At 46.0% G+C, this 17,041-nt stretch overlaps 1 protein-coding gene across 1 annotated transcript; it reads right to left on the bottom strand.

Moving 5' to 3' along the window:
* Positions 1-128: 128 nt before the first annotated feature.
* Positions 129-15,218, bottom strand: LOC144104144 (B9 domain-containing protein 2-like). The gene is made up of 3 exons (XM_077636978.1): positions 14,960-15,218; positions 5,102-5,230; positions 129-445 (listed from the first exon to the last, which is right to left on the bottom strand). Exons 1-3 carry the CDS (start codon positions 15,045-15,047, stop codon positions 129-131), a joined length of 534 nt encoding a protein of 177 aa, XP_077493104.1. The 5' UTR covers positions 15,048-15,218.
* Positions 15,219-17,041: the final 1,823 nt, after the last annotated feature.

The raw sequence follows: 17,041 nt of genomic DNA on the forward strand, positions 1-17,041 counted from the left end.
AAGTCGTTGTGTCTCAGTACGGACGCACTCACGAAACGAGAGAAAATGAGATCTACAAAGTTTTTGCCGATTTTCTTGGACGCCTCTCTGGCCTAACAGCGTCGTGGAGTAGGACCTAACGTGCTGTATTAGGCCTCTATGCCGTACTTGTGGAAGTCTCTGTGCACGGCGTACAGTTCCAAGTGTACGGTGCCCATCGCCTCAGTGCGTAAGCGGAAGCGGTCACCAACGCGCCCAAGCACCTCCTCCGGATCCTTGAGGTGCAATCCGCCGCCGAGGAACTGCCTGGACACTTCCTCCAGGAGAGTGCCCACGGGTCTCCAAGTAGCACAGTCCACCTTGGCAAATCCTGGTGAGCTGGGAAGGTGGCAGGATCCGTAGCCGATCAGCTCGTTCCGTCCGTAGTCGTCCTGATGCCACACTTGTACTACAAGTTTCGGCCAATCTGAAAGTCGAGAAGTTAACACAGGTAAACGTTTTAATGCACCCGCAGACATGAAAGTAATGCTTTCACGTCCACATTGCTCTTAGAAGTGCCCGTACTCAAGCTCAAGTGTATGTACCCAGCACCGACGTGTAACTTGCGTCTAAGTTCTCATTATCATCAGCCAGGTTGTGCACACAGTACGACAAGCGTCTCCAGGCTACCGCCGATCAGCCCTGTACTCTTCAGCTAGAACGTGGTACACTAATGGTGCACAACAACAACTTGTGTTTCTCCTCGGTGTTTGTTTAGCACCTCTTTTACTATCTTTCCTGTCCTATTCTTACTATCCTCCTTACTATTCTCCATAGTATACTTCTCTTCGGTTAGCATGATACCTAATAAAATCTCCGTCATCTATGAGGATGGTTTCCTTGGCATTAGAAAGCGGTACCCTATTAGTACAGTACACCTGTTTCTCCTCATTGTCTCTTTAACACCCCTCTTATTATCCTTCCTGTCCAACTCTTACTATCCTCCTACTGTCCTCTCTTGCTCGCATCGGCTAGCATGATACCTTATAAAATCTCCGTCTTCGATGAGTATGGTTTCTTTGGCATAAGAAAGCGGTACCATACTGGCACAGTACTACTTCTGTATCTCTTCAGTGTCTCTTTAACACCCCTCTTACTATCCTTCCTGTCCTACTCTTACTATCCCCTCTCACTATCCTCCCCGTCGGCTAGCATGATAACTCAATGCTCGCGCAGCAGCCAGTCACGGAGCACTCTCCGGAAAAGTTGAGTAGATGCAGTCCACCTCCATGACCCTCTAGAACAGATTTACTACAATGCTGCAAATTAAATACGTTAACCTTTCTTTGAATAAGCGAAGCCATTTGCAGAACATCACATCCATTTAGCATCCCGATAAGCTGTTACCGCAAAAACATTTTTCTGTCTCCCCCTTCAGTCGCGTCGAAGTGCTCTATAATCATTCACCGATTTTTTTTTTTCAAGTCAAGACGGGTTGATTGCAACCTTCCGCAACTCAATTCCTTTTGCGCGAGAGCTTCTCGCTTGTAGACCTTTATTCTTGACGAATCCACGTATTTACAAAGTGCGTAATTCTACAAGCCCTGAAAACATTTCGCGATGGTCCGTCGCGCTGAATCCTAGCCATGAGTCGGGAGACGAACGACGACAGTGGCTAATTAAATAAGCGAATTCGGTTTTCACATGTGCTGCGCAACGACGGAGCTGACAACCGCTGAAAAATGGCCGTTGTATATTCAGCTGTTTGATCAAAGCTTGCCTGTTCCTGCCTGCCACGATCAGGGATTGCGTGAAGCAGAAAAGAGCGGTTCACTTATCCATTTTTGTTTTCTGTGTGTGTAAACGTGTATCAGCGTTTACATGAACGCGACAGAAGGCGGTAGAAGGCCACAGCAGCCCAGGAAACCTGGACAAACGCTTTTAGTTTGCACGCCCGCCACCACCTGCAGCGTGGCGCTCAACAGCAAAAGCATCGCCAGAATTTCGAATGTTCGCTACATCCTATTTATTTTCTGTGACAGACGGATATAGGCGATACAAGCACAGGAAGCATTTTTATGTGTGATATTTTGAACCAGGGAGGAAGAATCGGCCATGATAATCAGCATGTGCACTAAGAATCTCTCTCGAGTCCCTCGCTTCTTCATAATTAATGGTTTCAAATGTCCCCGTTAAGTTGCGCAGAGTTCGCCACTGGCGGCCAACAGATGGCGCTAGTTGCTGAATGTCCAGTAAATTAATAATAATAATTAATAATTGGTTTTTGGGGGAAGGAAATGGAGCAGTATCTGTCTCATATATCGTTGGACACCTGAACCGCGCCGTAAGGGAAGGAATAAAGGAGGGCGTTAAAGAAGAAAGAGGTACCTTAGTGGAGGGCTCCAGAATAATTTCGACCACCTGGTGATCTTTAACGTGCACTCACATTGCACAGCACACAGGCGCCTTTAGCGTTTAGCCTCCATAAAAACGCAGCCGCCGCGGTCGGGTTCGAACCCGGGAACTCCGGATCAGTAGCCGAGCGCCCTACTCCTTCTCAGTGAAAAAATCGGCGCTGGGAAAATACAGAAGGAAATTAGCAAATAAAATATCTACGATAATCCTAGGGGAAGCTCTTTGTTATGCGAGACCAGGACGGGAGTATTGCGGATTAAGACATATCGAGTCAGGTACCACGAGATAGGTTATGCACTGCGTATGGAGAGGAGGAGGAAACAGCTGAACACTTGACACTTTTCTGTAAAGGGCTTCACGCTACAGTGGAACGGAGCGGGGCTGATTTATCCAAAGCAATGGGGTTTAAGGAGAGTGAAGGAAACATAGTTTTTAAGTGTTTAGGAATAGCCAAGCGAAGGTTATGTGATTGGTGGCGAAAATCGGGACAAGAGCGAAATTTTACGAGTCATGGCTAGGTGGCGTGAGCCACCACCCGATTTAAAGGGTTCAGCCTCCATTCAACATCCGTCCGTACGTCCGTCCATCCATCCATCCGTCCGTCCATCCATCCATCCATCCGTCCGTCCGTCCGTCCGTCCGTCCGTCCGTCCGTCCGTCCGTCCGTCCGTCCGTCCGTCCATCCATCCATCCATCCATCCATCCATCCATCCATCCATCCATCCATCTATCCGTCCGTCCGTCCGTCCGTCCGCCCGTCCGTCCGTCCGTCCGTCCGTCCGTCCGTCCGTCCGTCCGTCCATCCATCCATCCATCCATCCATCCATCCATCCATCCGTCCGTCCGTCCGTCCGTCCGTCCGTCCGTCCGTCCGTGAAGGTAAACCTGCTTGCACGAAAGACGGCTATTATAACATTTTTGTTCTTCCTTTGGGCAATTGCATAGAATTCGCGTTGCCTTTATGCCGGAAACTGGCCGTTGTTTTTTGTTTTAGTTGCGACCCACTCACCGGAAAGAGATGCGTTTTTCCATTTCACTCTTTGCTGTTGCTTAGCTCTCGCCATTGTAGTGCTTAGTATAGTATAGTATAGTATAGTATAGTATAGTATAGTATAGTATAGTATAGTATAGTATAGTATTGTGTATAGTAGTGCTTATAAAATCTCGAGATAGGGTAGCGCTGCAGAGTGCTCGCGTTGTTCGCCGTTTCATTGTCTTTACTCATGCGAAAACATCTGCTGCAATGCCAGCAGATGGGCAACGAGATATGAGGTACGTAGATGCGGAAGCGAAAAACATGTTTCAAAACAATAGATGTGCTTGCTTCTCTACTCGCTCTAAAGCGAATTGGCGTTGTATGTCGTAACACAAAACTGTAAAACTCACTTCCTTGCCAGTGAGAGTGCATTATTCATGCTGGCTGGGAAGATGTGTCTTTCAAAACGTGCGCTGAAATGGCACATAATTTATGTACATGAACGTGGCAATAGCTCGCTTCTAAACGTATGCAGTGAAAAAGGAACTCCATCTAACTTTACATTGTATTTAAAATCAATTTCGCGGCTCTTTCAAGCTATGTTAATTAGTTGTTCCGGCAGTAGAAAGCAGCATTTTTGCTGAAAATTTTGATTCGAAAATTTTGCAGCCAATTCAACCTCGTAATGCAAAGGACAAAACGGACTCAGTGATCCCCGTCTGGAAGTGAATGACAGTGTGGTCGAGCCTCAGGGATCCGCACAAAAGCCTGGCCTCATACATGGAACTCTCAGAAAAGAGCCGGTGGTGGCGGAACCTGCAATTTAATTAGGGAGTAACTGCTCATTAGAGCTCATCTGAGCGCATTTATTTTAGAAGCGTCCTCAGAAGCTTCGCAGTTCAAGAAAAATTCGCCCTGGTCCGGGACTTATTAAATACATTACAGTAATAGCTGGATTTAATTTGCATGCCTTTTCTAGAATCAAAAAGCGTGCTTTTGTCCGTAAAAGTAGCGCCTTTGTCATTAGAACACAACAATCTACCCACACAGGCCAACTTCAAGCAGTCCTTGTTGTCCCATGCAATACAAACACTTAAGATAAGCAAGGCAGGACTGGTAATAATAATAATAATAATAATAATAATAATAATAATAATAATAATAATAATAATAATAATAATAATAATAATAATAATAATAATTGGTTTTTGGGGGAAAGGAAATGGCGCAGTATCTGTCTCATATATCGTTGGACACCTGAACCGCGCCATATGAGAAGGGATAAGGGAGGGAGTGAAAGAAGAAAGGAAGAAATAGGTGCCGTAGTGGAGGGCTCCGGATTAATTTCGACCACCTGGGGATCTTTAACGTGCACTGACATCGCACAGCACACGGGCGCCATAGCGTTTTTCCTCCATAAAAACGCAGCCGCCGCGGTCGGGTTCGAACCCGGGCCTGGTGAAAACTCTAGACGTGTAATTTGTTTCATGTTCTCTGTCTCTAGACGTGTAATTTGTTTCATGTTCTCTGTCGCTTTTTTATGATTGGTCTGTATGTTTGCACGCTGAGGCGTTTAAATAGACATGGTGTAATTAAACTTAAAAAGTTTTCTAAGGATGAACATAACACACGTCAATCATTATGATATACATGGCGAAGAAAATAAAGTGTGCCACACTTCGCCGGAGCGTGACAAAAGAGCGCTTTTCCTGTACATCTGTACAGGAAAACGCTTGGAGTCCTTCAACTCACCCTGGATTCCTCTCGTGCTGAAGTGGACGTCCACGGGATGACACCAGACAGCTCTGTTGTCGTCGTACCGGTGTCTGTCGACCTGGGTCTGCCCCTCCTTGGATCCCTCCAGGAGTGTCCAGTTCTCCCCTGAAATGGAGTGATACTATCAGTGGACCGACAGCAACTGATAGATAAATGTTCACAATCCGTCAAGAGTCCGACAGTGGCTATGGCGGCTTGCCACAGTGACAACGTCGCGAGTTCGAGCCCAGCCAAGAAAAATGCATTACGATGGAAGAAAAATAAATAAAACGCCACTGTACTCAAGATTTACAGAGCTTGAGATGATGGAACTAATCCGTAGCGCTCCGCTGTACGACAGGCTTTATATGCGCCAGCGTGTTGCTTAGACAAGCAAAAACGTGTTAACGGAAGCTAACCCAACGAAACTAAATATCTGGCGACCACATATCAAGGTATGTGTAACATGAATCACCACAAAAAAATTCCTATTTCCGAGGTCTTTTGAGAGCAGGTCACGAAAAAGCAACTTTCACGGAACCTTCACGATGAGCTGCGGGCATCGTTTACGTATTTAATTCTTCTATTCAGCTCTAATAATTTCAAAAAGGTCTATGACTTACAAACACAACATTCAGTGTGCCCTATATACTTACTTTCGTTTCCATGCTTTAGAAAAGGCATGTTAAATAGGTTTATAACCTCTCAAACCTAGACGGGTTATGAGGGAAGCCTTGCATTTCGCCCACGTCGAAACGTGGCTGCCGTTGCCGGGATCGAACCCACGTCCTCAGGCTCAGCAGCCGAGCACGCTAACCAATGAGATACCGCGCCAGGTCACTTGAGGAAGCAGGACAAAGCACACAGAACTAACTGCCAGTGCCAGCAAAACTGACACATGCGGCGGTTACAACTGCACAAAAACGCGATAAAAAATACGACTCAATTCTTAGCCCTAGGCAGCTGGTGTAATATCTGAAAATTAAGCACGGTTTCCGTAGTAATAAACGACGAAACAAGAGCATGAGATGACGAAAATGAGGGGAACATCTGGCTGCCATTTGCGTGACGTCAATCCTACACGTGTAAGACACGACTGACGTCAGCACTGTACACGCAGCCTGGAAAAAGATAGAGACCAACATGCAGGCTGCTCAAATACTTGGGCAACAAGAAGAGAGAGATATATATATAAACAGAAATAAAAGAAGATGCGCTTCTGCTCCAGGAACTGTTTCACCGGGAACTGACGCAAGGTAGTGAAGCTTCAAGCCAGCGCTCACACAAAAGCCGGGATACATACTGTACAGTCGGGGACAAAAGTCTCTGGACTGCACGTTCTCTAGCCGAACCCGTTTATTATTAAACTGTCGGCTGGAGACTACACCTGCGGAGGTGAAAGAACAAAATTTTGACTTTCACCTCCACAAGTGTGGTTTACAGCCGCCAGCTTGTAGTAGAGGTATCGGCCTCGTTTGTGGAACACGTGGCCCAGAGACTTTTGTCCCCGACCGTATTTAAGACGTAAAGGAATATAGGACGCTTCAAAGCACTTAACTTGTCACCCTAGTTTTGCAGGGTGCGAGTTGCCTCGGAGTGTTTGCAGCATTTGGACCCCAGATGTAGGTCTTTCACGTGCAGTCAGACCGCGTTGCCACTAAGTTCTGACGGACACTAAACTTTGGTTCTTGCAACTCTAGTTTCGTCATATCGATCCTCAGAATGTACCACGGATGTTTATTGCACCAGAGGGACTGTAGTTTCAGGAAATAATCGCGGACAGAAATAGCATCGCCGTAGTGCAGTTCCAGGGAGACAGTAAACTAGGCATGCACTAGTCTGAGAACAGGAGCATACACTTGCACTTGAGCTAGATGGAATGTAGCTTAACATGAAGTTCGAGTTTCCGGTTTTTGTCTTCTGAAAATTCGGTGCTCTTTTTTGGTGCTTATTGCAAACCTCCATATTCGAATTTTTCTCGGAGAGTATTTTTTTTTACAACAGGAAAAACTGTCTTTTTTCGCAGATATATGCTGTATTTCTGCGCGATCACTAGTCACTAGTCAGTACACGCAGTAAATGTATAACGATAATTAATGCTGATATGGTCGCCATTAGCGCTGTGCTTAGCAAGAGGATATGATATCGCCGTGAAAAAAGGTAACACCCGAGATATAAGTGATCCGGTTGTCGTACCAAAATGTATACGGAAGTTTATTTCTTACTATTTGCTTGCGCGAAATGCACGTAAACAAAAGTAAACAAGCGAAATCAAGAAGCGAGCTGCACATGTGCACTATTTCCTCACATCATAGAGAAAATTTCTCAGAGGAAATCCTCAAGATTTCCTCTGAGAAATTCCTAGAGTACAAACAAGCCTTTACTGTAGTCGCCTTCATGACCGAATCGCTTCGTCTAGGTTTAAGAAATGCAGCGAGGTGTACATCTTTTCGCTTGCGAGCGGCTACTCTCCGTCTCACTTAAGGAAGGAACTGTGAACGCAGAAAATGCTCCACAAGAACAAAGTTTCGAATTTCTAGAAAAGAGATTGCGTCAAAAGTCCACAAGGATTCAGCTGACCGCAGTTCACATGGCCAACGCGGTGACTTTTCTACGAGGCTTATGCATAGTTTCGCATTGAAGACGGCTCGTTATAGTTAGAAACTTTCGGAATTTAGTTACGTGAAGTAAAAAGAAACCTACTTTACAGTGCGACGGTTCTGACGGGATGACGAGAATCTGTCATAAATGTATACATTGCTAGGTGAATTCTTGACAGTATTGTGAAAGCGAACAGCGCTAAGAAAACAAAAATTAAGGCGGGGTTTTAACGAAGCTAAACCGAGTAGAGGTGGGAAAGTAATGTTTTTAGCCTGGTTGACTCATCAAATCATATCAAATAATTGGTTTTTGGGGAAGGAAATGGCGCAGTATCTGTCTCATATATCGTTGGACACCTGAACCGCACCGTAAGGGAAGAGATAGGGGAGGGAGTGAAAGAAGAAAGGGGTGCCGTAGTGGAGGGCTCCGGAATAATTTCGACCACCTGGGGATCTTTAACGTGCACTGACATCGCACAGCACACGGGCGCCTTAGCGTTTTTCCTCCATAAAAACGCAGCCGCCGCGGTCGGGTTCGAACCCGGGAACTCCGGATCAGTAGTCGAGCGCCCTAACCACTGAGCCACCGCGGCGGGTATCATATCAAATCAAATCTAAATTCATTCGTCTGTATGCGTACATATTCATAAATTCTGATCTGCCTAAGCACATTTTGCTTGTTGGCTGATCAGGCAGCAGGTGGAGAAATAGCTCTGTATGAATACATTTCTTTTTATAAACAGTCATGCTAACACCCAATACCACATACGAAAGAACTCAAGCTATACACAAGGCAATGCTCATGTTTTTGCTATGCTGGGTCGTCGGCATGTCTGGCGACGATATTAAACTCAGGTGAAGCTTTGATCCAGGTTGAGCTGATCTGATCTGTTTGCGCCTCAGATCGAGGTTGGTGACGATAACGATGTGCAGTGCATAGGGCGACACCGTGTTGCAGTTTAACACGATGCGTGACCGGCTGCAGCAATAGTATAGTGCTCTCGTCCAGTGGCCAGCGAAGCTGTTCTGTTCGCGCTGCCGCGGGCTCTAATACCAGACGCGGCAATATTTTTTGTTTGTTTATTTATTTACTCAAGCTCAAGGCTTCATCGATGGCCCGGCTTTTGCAGCCTTGGTCGTGAACTATAGAGCGTTCGCTCTAAAAAGTTGGGGGGGGGGGAGGCACTTAAGCTCCTCCTTTAATGGTATGACGCGACATCGGTTCCTCTTGCCCACGCAGACACGGACGCAGTTTTTTATTTCACACTTACAATCATTACGTGAGAGGCCACAAGGCATATACATAAAGCCGTACCAAGGTGCCTGCCGTGACGTAGCGGTAGCGTGCCTGACTCAAAGGCCAGGGGTTCGATTCCTGCGGCTGCTAGGAATACAGCGACGAGTCTGCTTCGTGTTAGCTTGAGAGGCGACGCTAGTAATGTGAGTCGTCGTCTGGTTCGGTTTGGTTTGGTTAATGGGGGTTTAACGTCCCAAAGCGACTCAGGCTATGAGAGACGCCGTAGTGAAGGGCTCCGGAAATTTCGTCCACCTGTGGTTCTTTAACGTGCACTGACATCGCACAGTACACGGGCCTCTAGAATTTCGCCTCCATCGAAATTCGACCGCTCGGCCGGGATCGAACCCGCGTCTTTCGGGACAGCAGTCGAGCACCGTAACCACTCAGCCACCGCGGCGGCCGTCGTCTGATGTCGAGTTTATAAGAGGGTAAGGAGGAAGACGGCGGCCGGCGGCTCGTGCGCTTGGAGCATTGCTCGCGGTTGCTGATGGCCCGATGCGCCGACCCGCCGCGGTGGCTCAGTGGTTAGGGCGCTCGACTACTGATCCGGAGTTCCCGGGTTCGAACCCGACCGCGGCGGCTGCGTTTTTATGGAGGAAAAACGCTAAGGCGCCCGTGTGCTGTGCGATGTCAGTGCACGTTAAAGATCCCCAGGTGGTCGAAATTATTCCGGAGCCCTCCACTGCGGCACTTCTTTCTTCCTTTCTTCTTTCACTTCCTCCTTTATCCCTTCCCTTACGGCGCGGTTCAGGTGTCCAACAATATATGAGACAGATACTGCGCTGTTTCCTTTCCCCCAAAACCAATTATTATTATTATTATTATTATTATTATTATTATTATTATTATTATTATTATTATTATTATTATTATTATGCGCCGATGCTTTGGCTGGCGTCATCTATGGGAGGCTCTTGTAACAAATTTTTCTGTCACGCTGATGACAACGCCGACATCGGCTTTTCTGCCACACGGGTCCCTTACGCTGCCGCGTAGAAGGGACACGAGGCAGAACACGTGTGTGTCTGTTGGTTCTTTGTGTCCGTTCTATATCCTGTCCTATTTATTCGCCGCTTTCTCTCAAAATGAAAACAATGTGCAAAGAGACAGCGCAACGCTATGGTACGGGACGCTTAGAGAAGATATGGAGACTTCTGGTCTGCGCCGGCATGTGCCTGAATTCGCGGAGAAATGCCTGGAAACGCCCTACCAACTTGTTTAATCCAGCGCTGGTGATGATGATGGATTCGAACGGCGCAAAGGCAGTTCTGGCCAACGAGTGCAAATGAGGAAAAGTATTTTTCGTCTACACAAGCTGGGGTCGAACATCCATTTTGCAAGCATTTCACCTCAAAGGAGCCGTGCACCAGTCCAGAGAAAAGCTGGACCCATTGTATCACCGGTGTGTACACGGTGGCACTGGGGATCGAACCCCGCACCTCCCTCATACGAGGCGGAAGCACAAGACACATGGCCTCCAATGATCCAACAATACCACTGGCACCAAGGCAGTGTGGGCACGAAGCTTTATTTTTATTCATTTTTATTCTCCGATCCTAAAGTATGTCTCCCCTGCCATAGAGAGACTTTATGACCTGACTGTATTTTCCTCCCCCGGCTGCCAGTGCGGGCAAGGTGCAGTTATTTTTCATTCTTTCTCTAGCCCTCTCTGACCTTTGTCTCCCCTGGCGATGGCTTTCGCACTTCATTAATTTTTCCTGATGGACGAGTGTAACTAGTATTAAATAGCGATCTAGATGTGGCGTACATGTGAATAATTCTGAGCTTTTTCGGTAAAAACCAAATAAAAAGAAATCACGGGCGGTTTAGCTTGGGGCTATAATCACGAATGATCGTGCGCTAGCACGATTAGCCCTGGCTTTGCATGGCTTATTTTGACTTTCTATGGCTTTGTTCCATTTGAACTGGCTTACCTTGGTTGATATATCACATGATGTGAGTTTGCGTGACATTGCGTCATTTTACACTTGTACTGTCGTAAAAAATTGGTCATTCTTTATATTGATATATCCCTGTGAGTCTTTACACCACTCCTGGCGCAAGGGTGGAGCCGTGAAGCGACACACCACTGCCCTGCGATGGCAGCTGCTGCCGCCGGTGGGGCTTGTGAGACCCAGGTTGCTATACCCGAGCAACATATCGCGATTAGTCATAATCGGACGGCCACCTGCCACTATGGGTACTTTGCTCGAAATCCGGTGGGCAGGTAGTGAAGAAGTCACAAGGTGACGTGGCCTAGGTGGCCAACCTGCCACCCTGGTGGCACCCAGCTCTTACAGGTCAAGGAGGGACCGGACAAACAGAAACGGTTTTCCGGCGGAATGAAAGCGCAAGCGCTAGCGTACTAATACGTTCAGCGTACTTTCGTCTGTATTTTATTTTTGTCTTTTTTATTTAAACCGAAAAATATAACCTCCACGTGTAACGTACTAGCATGGCGACTGTAGAGTGCCTTTCTTTCTTTCTTTCTTCCTTTCTTTCTTTCTTTCTTTCTTTCTTTCTTTCTTTCTTTCTTTCTTTCTTTCTTTCTTTCTTTCTTTCTTTCTTTCTTTCTTTCTTTCTTTCTTTCTTTCTTTCTTTCTTCTTCTTCCTTCCTTCCTTCCTTCCTTCCTTCCTTCCTTCCTTCCTTCCTTCCTTCCTTCCTTCCTTCCTTCCTTCCTTCTTTCTTTCTTTCTTTCTTTCTTCATTTGTTTATTTATTTATTTTCTTCATTTCTTTCCTTCCTTCTTTCCTTCCTTCTTTCTTTCTTTCTTTGTTTGTTTCTAATTATATCTTCTATTCTTTCGTTGCTCATATATCACCGCGCTTTCAGCCGACGCGCTGCTCTCACACGTGTCTGCCTTGCAGTTAATTTTATTTTTTTGTTAGAGGTTGAGATATTAGTGCGACGTTGGGCGAACAAATAGCTGGTACTAATTCAACGCTGTAATGTCATGTGATCAATCCGTTTTCATGCTTTCTTTGGATCAGAACCCCATGTTGCAACTATCAAAGCTACATTTATTGTCCATTGAATATCGTGCATGCGACAAGATTGATATTCCCTCCACCCCCTACCACTTGTAATCCTTTTATGCCATTGATGGTAAATAAAAATTGAATCAGGAAAGATTTATTTCATTGCTCAGAAAAAGAAATAAACATATTTTAGGCGTCGTGCACAAAGAGATTCGACTGCTTGATGCATTGTTTGTAGGAAAAGAAGAAGCATAGCGCAAATTTTTTTCAGAGAGCAACCTATCCTCAACCACATCAACCTATCCTCATCAACATCAACATCAACCGCAGCTATCATCAACCTCATCAAATGCAGAAGACGCAAATATCCCCAGCCACATCCTCTGCTAACACAATATGAAGCGACATGTTGGAGAAGACTCCAAACAGGAGCCTTCCACAACCTTCACATTCTACATAAGATGTATCCGGAGCAGTATAGGGATTCATGTCGTGGTGCGGGGCAACCCCCACGCTGTATCATATCACATGGGAATGCATACACAATGTAGCTTTCCGAGGTAACAAAGAGCCAAATGCGGAGCAGTGGGAGGACCGGCTAACCAGCAGCCAGCTCAAGGTCCAAAGAGATCTAGTGAGCCACGCATGCCGGATGGCCAGGGACAGTGGTGCCTCGGACTAGGGGCGCCAACCACGCTCAGCCTGGAAGACATCGGTAATCTTCGGGCAAGCAGCAAGACTCCTTCATTAGACCAATAAGGTTTATTCACTCACTTACTAAGAGAGCAAAACTCTTCGTTTCTTCCAGCACCGGCACATTAACAGGGAACCAGTGTGCTCTCAACAGAGCGCTCCACAAAGTGTACTAAAATTTTTCACTCTTGGCTCATTACGCTAAGTGTGAACCTGGTTTGGCTGCCCCTGTCTGCGGCGTCGAGGGTCTGCAAAACACTCATTTTATTAAATGGAATGTTAATTGAGAAAGGAAAACGCGAATTAATAACGGACGAAGTCAGTGACTCCAGTCGAGAGTTGACATTTAAATGTGTCGTCGCTACAAAGTGCTACTGGCGCTAGGGACTCGTCTCTTCGAAAGGGCTAGAATTTAGCAGGAGAGAGTACTAGAGTCTTTAAACGTGAAATTTACCTTGAATCTATGTGCGGTGTTCTTTAATCGGCGACCTGATGTGCACTTCTACTATAATGGGTATTGAACAAAATCAACAGACTCTGGAAATGTAGCGTTTTCACAGCCTGGTATTCAAAGTCCTGCACAGAACAAATTCAATGCGGGAAAACTAATGGTAATGTTCCGTGTCACTGTACAGTATACATCAATAAAAACTGACCTATTTATAGACCAGGGAGCACGAAACAACAGAATACAACAGAACAGAATACAAATTTTGTGCAAGCTGCTAGCGCTTAGCCATACGTATTAAACTGAAGCGTTGTGCTGCTCAAAATATGCTGTGAGATGGCGCTAGGGATCTACTCCCAATTAAGCGAGATTATAAACACAGAATAGTTGACAACTAATAGGCAATGAGAGTTATAAGAAGCGCATCATATAGACAATCTCATAAGCTAGCCGATTCCCTTGGGCTGGGAAGGCACATTTGCAGGGCCATCAACGTTAAAGAAGTCTCCATTTGAAACATGAGTGCATTAACGTCTTCGATACACAACAATTCTGAACAAGAGCATTTTTTGAGCGGGGAAACGTTGATGAACGCAATTTTTTTCCATATAATGTAAGATTTCACTGTAACAATCTATATAACTGCAGATCACCAGACGGCATTCTTCTTTTTTTTCTATTAACGTTTTTGCTACCGTCAAAGCGTTCCCCGTTGGTTTTCAATAGCAGTCTTAACTGTTCGATGCCATGTAAACACTTAAAAAACGATTTTGTTACATATCAGAAGAACGGACCATTACCTTGAAGATCTCCATAACAGTATCTTACAATTTTCCCATTTTTCAAAATTTTGTCCCAGAATGTTGGACATGGGGAACACAGCGCGTCATTACGACACACTGAACTTACAGTATCTACGCTTATCAAGTATAGCAGGCAACCTTCAGTGGGCTTCTACAGACACTCTTAACGGTGTACCTGTATGTACTGGTGGCGAGTGGTTGAACGTCGAAGCTGTCTAAATGAATATTACGACTAGACATCCTCAATGTGTCGTGCAAAACTTAGGCGGTTTGCCCGTGGCGTTCTTTTATTTCAAGTCTGCAGCGATTTTCGCCGTGCAATAAGCTAGTGTTGTTCTTGCTTCAAATTGTACACGTGCCTTCGTCTTAGGCAAATTGAAATAGGGACTTATTCAGAAAATACGTAAATATATTAGACCAATACATGCATACATTAAAATTTTCACTTGGAGTCGCACAACGAAATTGTCAGTGCATTTCTCAAACTCTTTCTTCGTTTGCCGTGGCAAATAGAGGCTGTGCCCTTGTTCCATGAAGTACCTCTGGTCGCGAGTTGAAGTGGGAGGGGCTTGAATTGGCTAGGATTCAAGTGAACGGCAAGCACCTTTTAGACGTGTAGAGTATGCATTTTTGTTCTCTTTATGGAACGATGCAGCAAGCATACGTCGTTACGTGACGTTAATTATATTTACAGGAAATTTTCACAGCGTACTTCCTGAATCCACCTTATTAACAACCATTTCCGCGATGGGCATTGGAGCTCCCTCGGACATCCTACGGACGTCTTGAACGTCCTTAGGACGTCGGAAGGAGTTCAGTGCCCATTGGGTCGTTAAAAACAAAACAACGGCAGCTGAACGCCCGCCACCCGTCGTAACAGGAGCTTGGAATCAACAGCGAGAAAAGCAGAGGACGGAAGTTGAATATATCGCAGGAATGGAAGCCGCAAAAAGTTAATTGAATCAGTACGTGTTTATACAGATTATATTCGACTACGAACGACCAACACAATTCAGGGAAACAGACTGGACTTACCGAATTTCAAGCTCCACTTGCAAAACAGACCTGAGCATTGAAAGTCAGATGCGCCCACAATTTGGCCGAAAACGTGCAATTCGGCCATCCGAATTCATGGCTTCTCCTCAACACCACTCATCGGTCCTTGAGCGCTTTCGAAGGAGTTTGCTTGCTAACATGGCTGTCGCAACAGGACCGAACTATCATCAGTACGCGTGATTTTCTCAAAAGGACCCGATAAACATTTTTTTTTACACCGTAAGGCCTGGTATGGAGCGTGAATCAACCAAAACGAGTGCAGTTTGTTGCATATATGTTACCATGACAACCGAATAAAATACAGAAGCCACCTGCAGGCGCCGTAAAATTAAACGTACCACATACCGTGCAAACAAGTCAAAAATAATTGTGAACAGATCTGAAGACTGGGAGGAGACTTCCTAGCTCTTGCAAATTTCTTGAAATATTTTGTAAGCCCCACGCCCAGAACGCTCAGTTGCAACACGAACAAAACACTGTGCGTTTTCACTAATAACGAAATTAATAACACACAATAACAACAAGGAAACTACTCTCTCAACAGCGATTGCGCGGGAAATGGCAGTGATTGCGATTGATTAGACAAGCCCGTCTAAAACGTCGTCCTTGAGATTTGCAAGTACCGAATTTCTCCCTCGTCGTACGCTCGGTATTGGAGTCTCAGTTTTCAGCACAAGCGTTTGCGCTCCAGGGGCTGAATTCAGCGGCATTGCAAGAAACATATTGAGTTTGCTTTTAGTGAAAGCCATTTGGATGGAATGCTTGCGGATGGTTGTGAAGACTACTGTGGAATACATTTTTCTTTTATTCCTTCGCTCGTGCGGCACCAGTCATGCAGAACCAGAATCAGAACTCCACAACAACCTTTGCAAAAAAGACTGGTTGACTGCTGTCATCTAGCGACAACAATTATAAACTTACTGAATTACCTTACGAATTCGGCTAGAGATGGCGCCACATGCTGTAACACTTTCAAGGAGAAACTTTATTCGCTTCGCGAGCACACGTGCGGCCGGTGTAGCAGGCGAAACCTTTGGAAGGACTTCAACCAACATTCAGCTTGTAACAGCGTGGTGCAGCTGGTGCAGTACGTGCGCGAGACTGTTCTGATTGCTGGAGGGAATACGGCGGAGAGACACGGGGGTTACTTGCGAATAACGTCAGGAGCCTAAAACGGATGCTGTTAACCTCCAGATCAAGCACTGTGACGCCATGCGTCCCATGCCGTAAAGTGTCGTGAGTCTTTATCGTAGTGACTTTAAAATTTTCCTTGTCTTAACCGCCGGCTCATCTGCGGAGAAACTGCGCACGCAGCTTGCACACTGCGGTAACTTTTGCTTCGTAGTAAGCTTGACAAAGGTACCTGCCTGGTTCGGCCACGCATCATACAAGCCTGTAATTATCTACGCCGATATCCAAAAACCGAAAGAAGGTGGTGGCGCCATCTCTTCTCAGCGTAGCAAAGCGCGCACAAGTGATAGGCGCAGAGGTGGGTGCGCGGATCCTTTGATGGCGCCACCGCCGCCCTTCGGCGCAAACTCAGCGTTCGCGGTTTTCGGCTCGTTGTAGTCGCTCACGGGTTTGCACCATGTGCGGGAAACCAGGCATGTAAAGTTGTCTAACTTACTGCGAAGCAAAAGTTATCGCTATGTGCAAGCTCCGTGCGCAGTTGACTGCAGACGAAAGAGCGGTTAAGGCGGGAAAAATGTAAAAAGTCACTACAATAAAGATGGACAACACGTTTTGTGCTGCGTATAATCCGAAAACGCCGGATGGACCTATAAATTTACAGCACTTTGAAGGGCTCACTTGGCAGCAGCGAGTTTTAGAATAAGGGGCCCTGTCGGTTTCGGGGGGCCCTATCGGTTAGAAGGGCAACGGCCCTCGGGTTATTGTTATGCACACGCCCACTGGAACCCCTCTATTCCCCTATCCCCTGATAGGGCCCCTATTCTAAAGTTCACTAGTAGAGAGGAAAAGCGGGAAGCCAGCTTGCTCATGCGCAAAACAAAAACGCTCCTCGGCTTATTGCCCGAATAAGGAGCCCTTGTTCTGTGCCAT

The sequence above is a fragment of the Amblyomma americanum genome, chromosome 9 (genome assembly GCF_052857255.1).
Source record: "Amblyomma americanum isolate KBUSLIRL-KWMA chromosome 9, ASM5285725v1, whole genome shotgun sequence".
NCBI lineage: Eukaryota > Metazoa > Arthropoda > Arachnida > Ixodida > Ixodidae > Amblyomma > Amblyomma americanum.

Bases quoted from the DNA above. Each gene is read 5' to 3' on its own strand.
- LOC144104144 (XM_077636978.1), bottom strand. From the start codon at position 15,047: ATGGCCGAATTGCACGTTTTCGGCCAAATTGTGGGCGCATCTGACTTT. The intron at 5,231-14,959 runs GTAAGTCCAGTC...ACTCCATTTCAG, and splicing joins CAAGTGGAGCTTGAAATTCG to GGGAGAACTGGACACTCCTG. The intron at 446-5,101 runs GTGAGTTGAAGG...CTCGACTTTCAG, and splicing joins CAGCACGAGAGGAATCCAGG to ATTGGCCGAAACTTGTAGTA.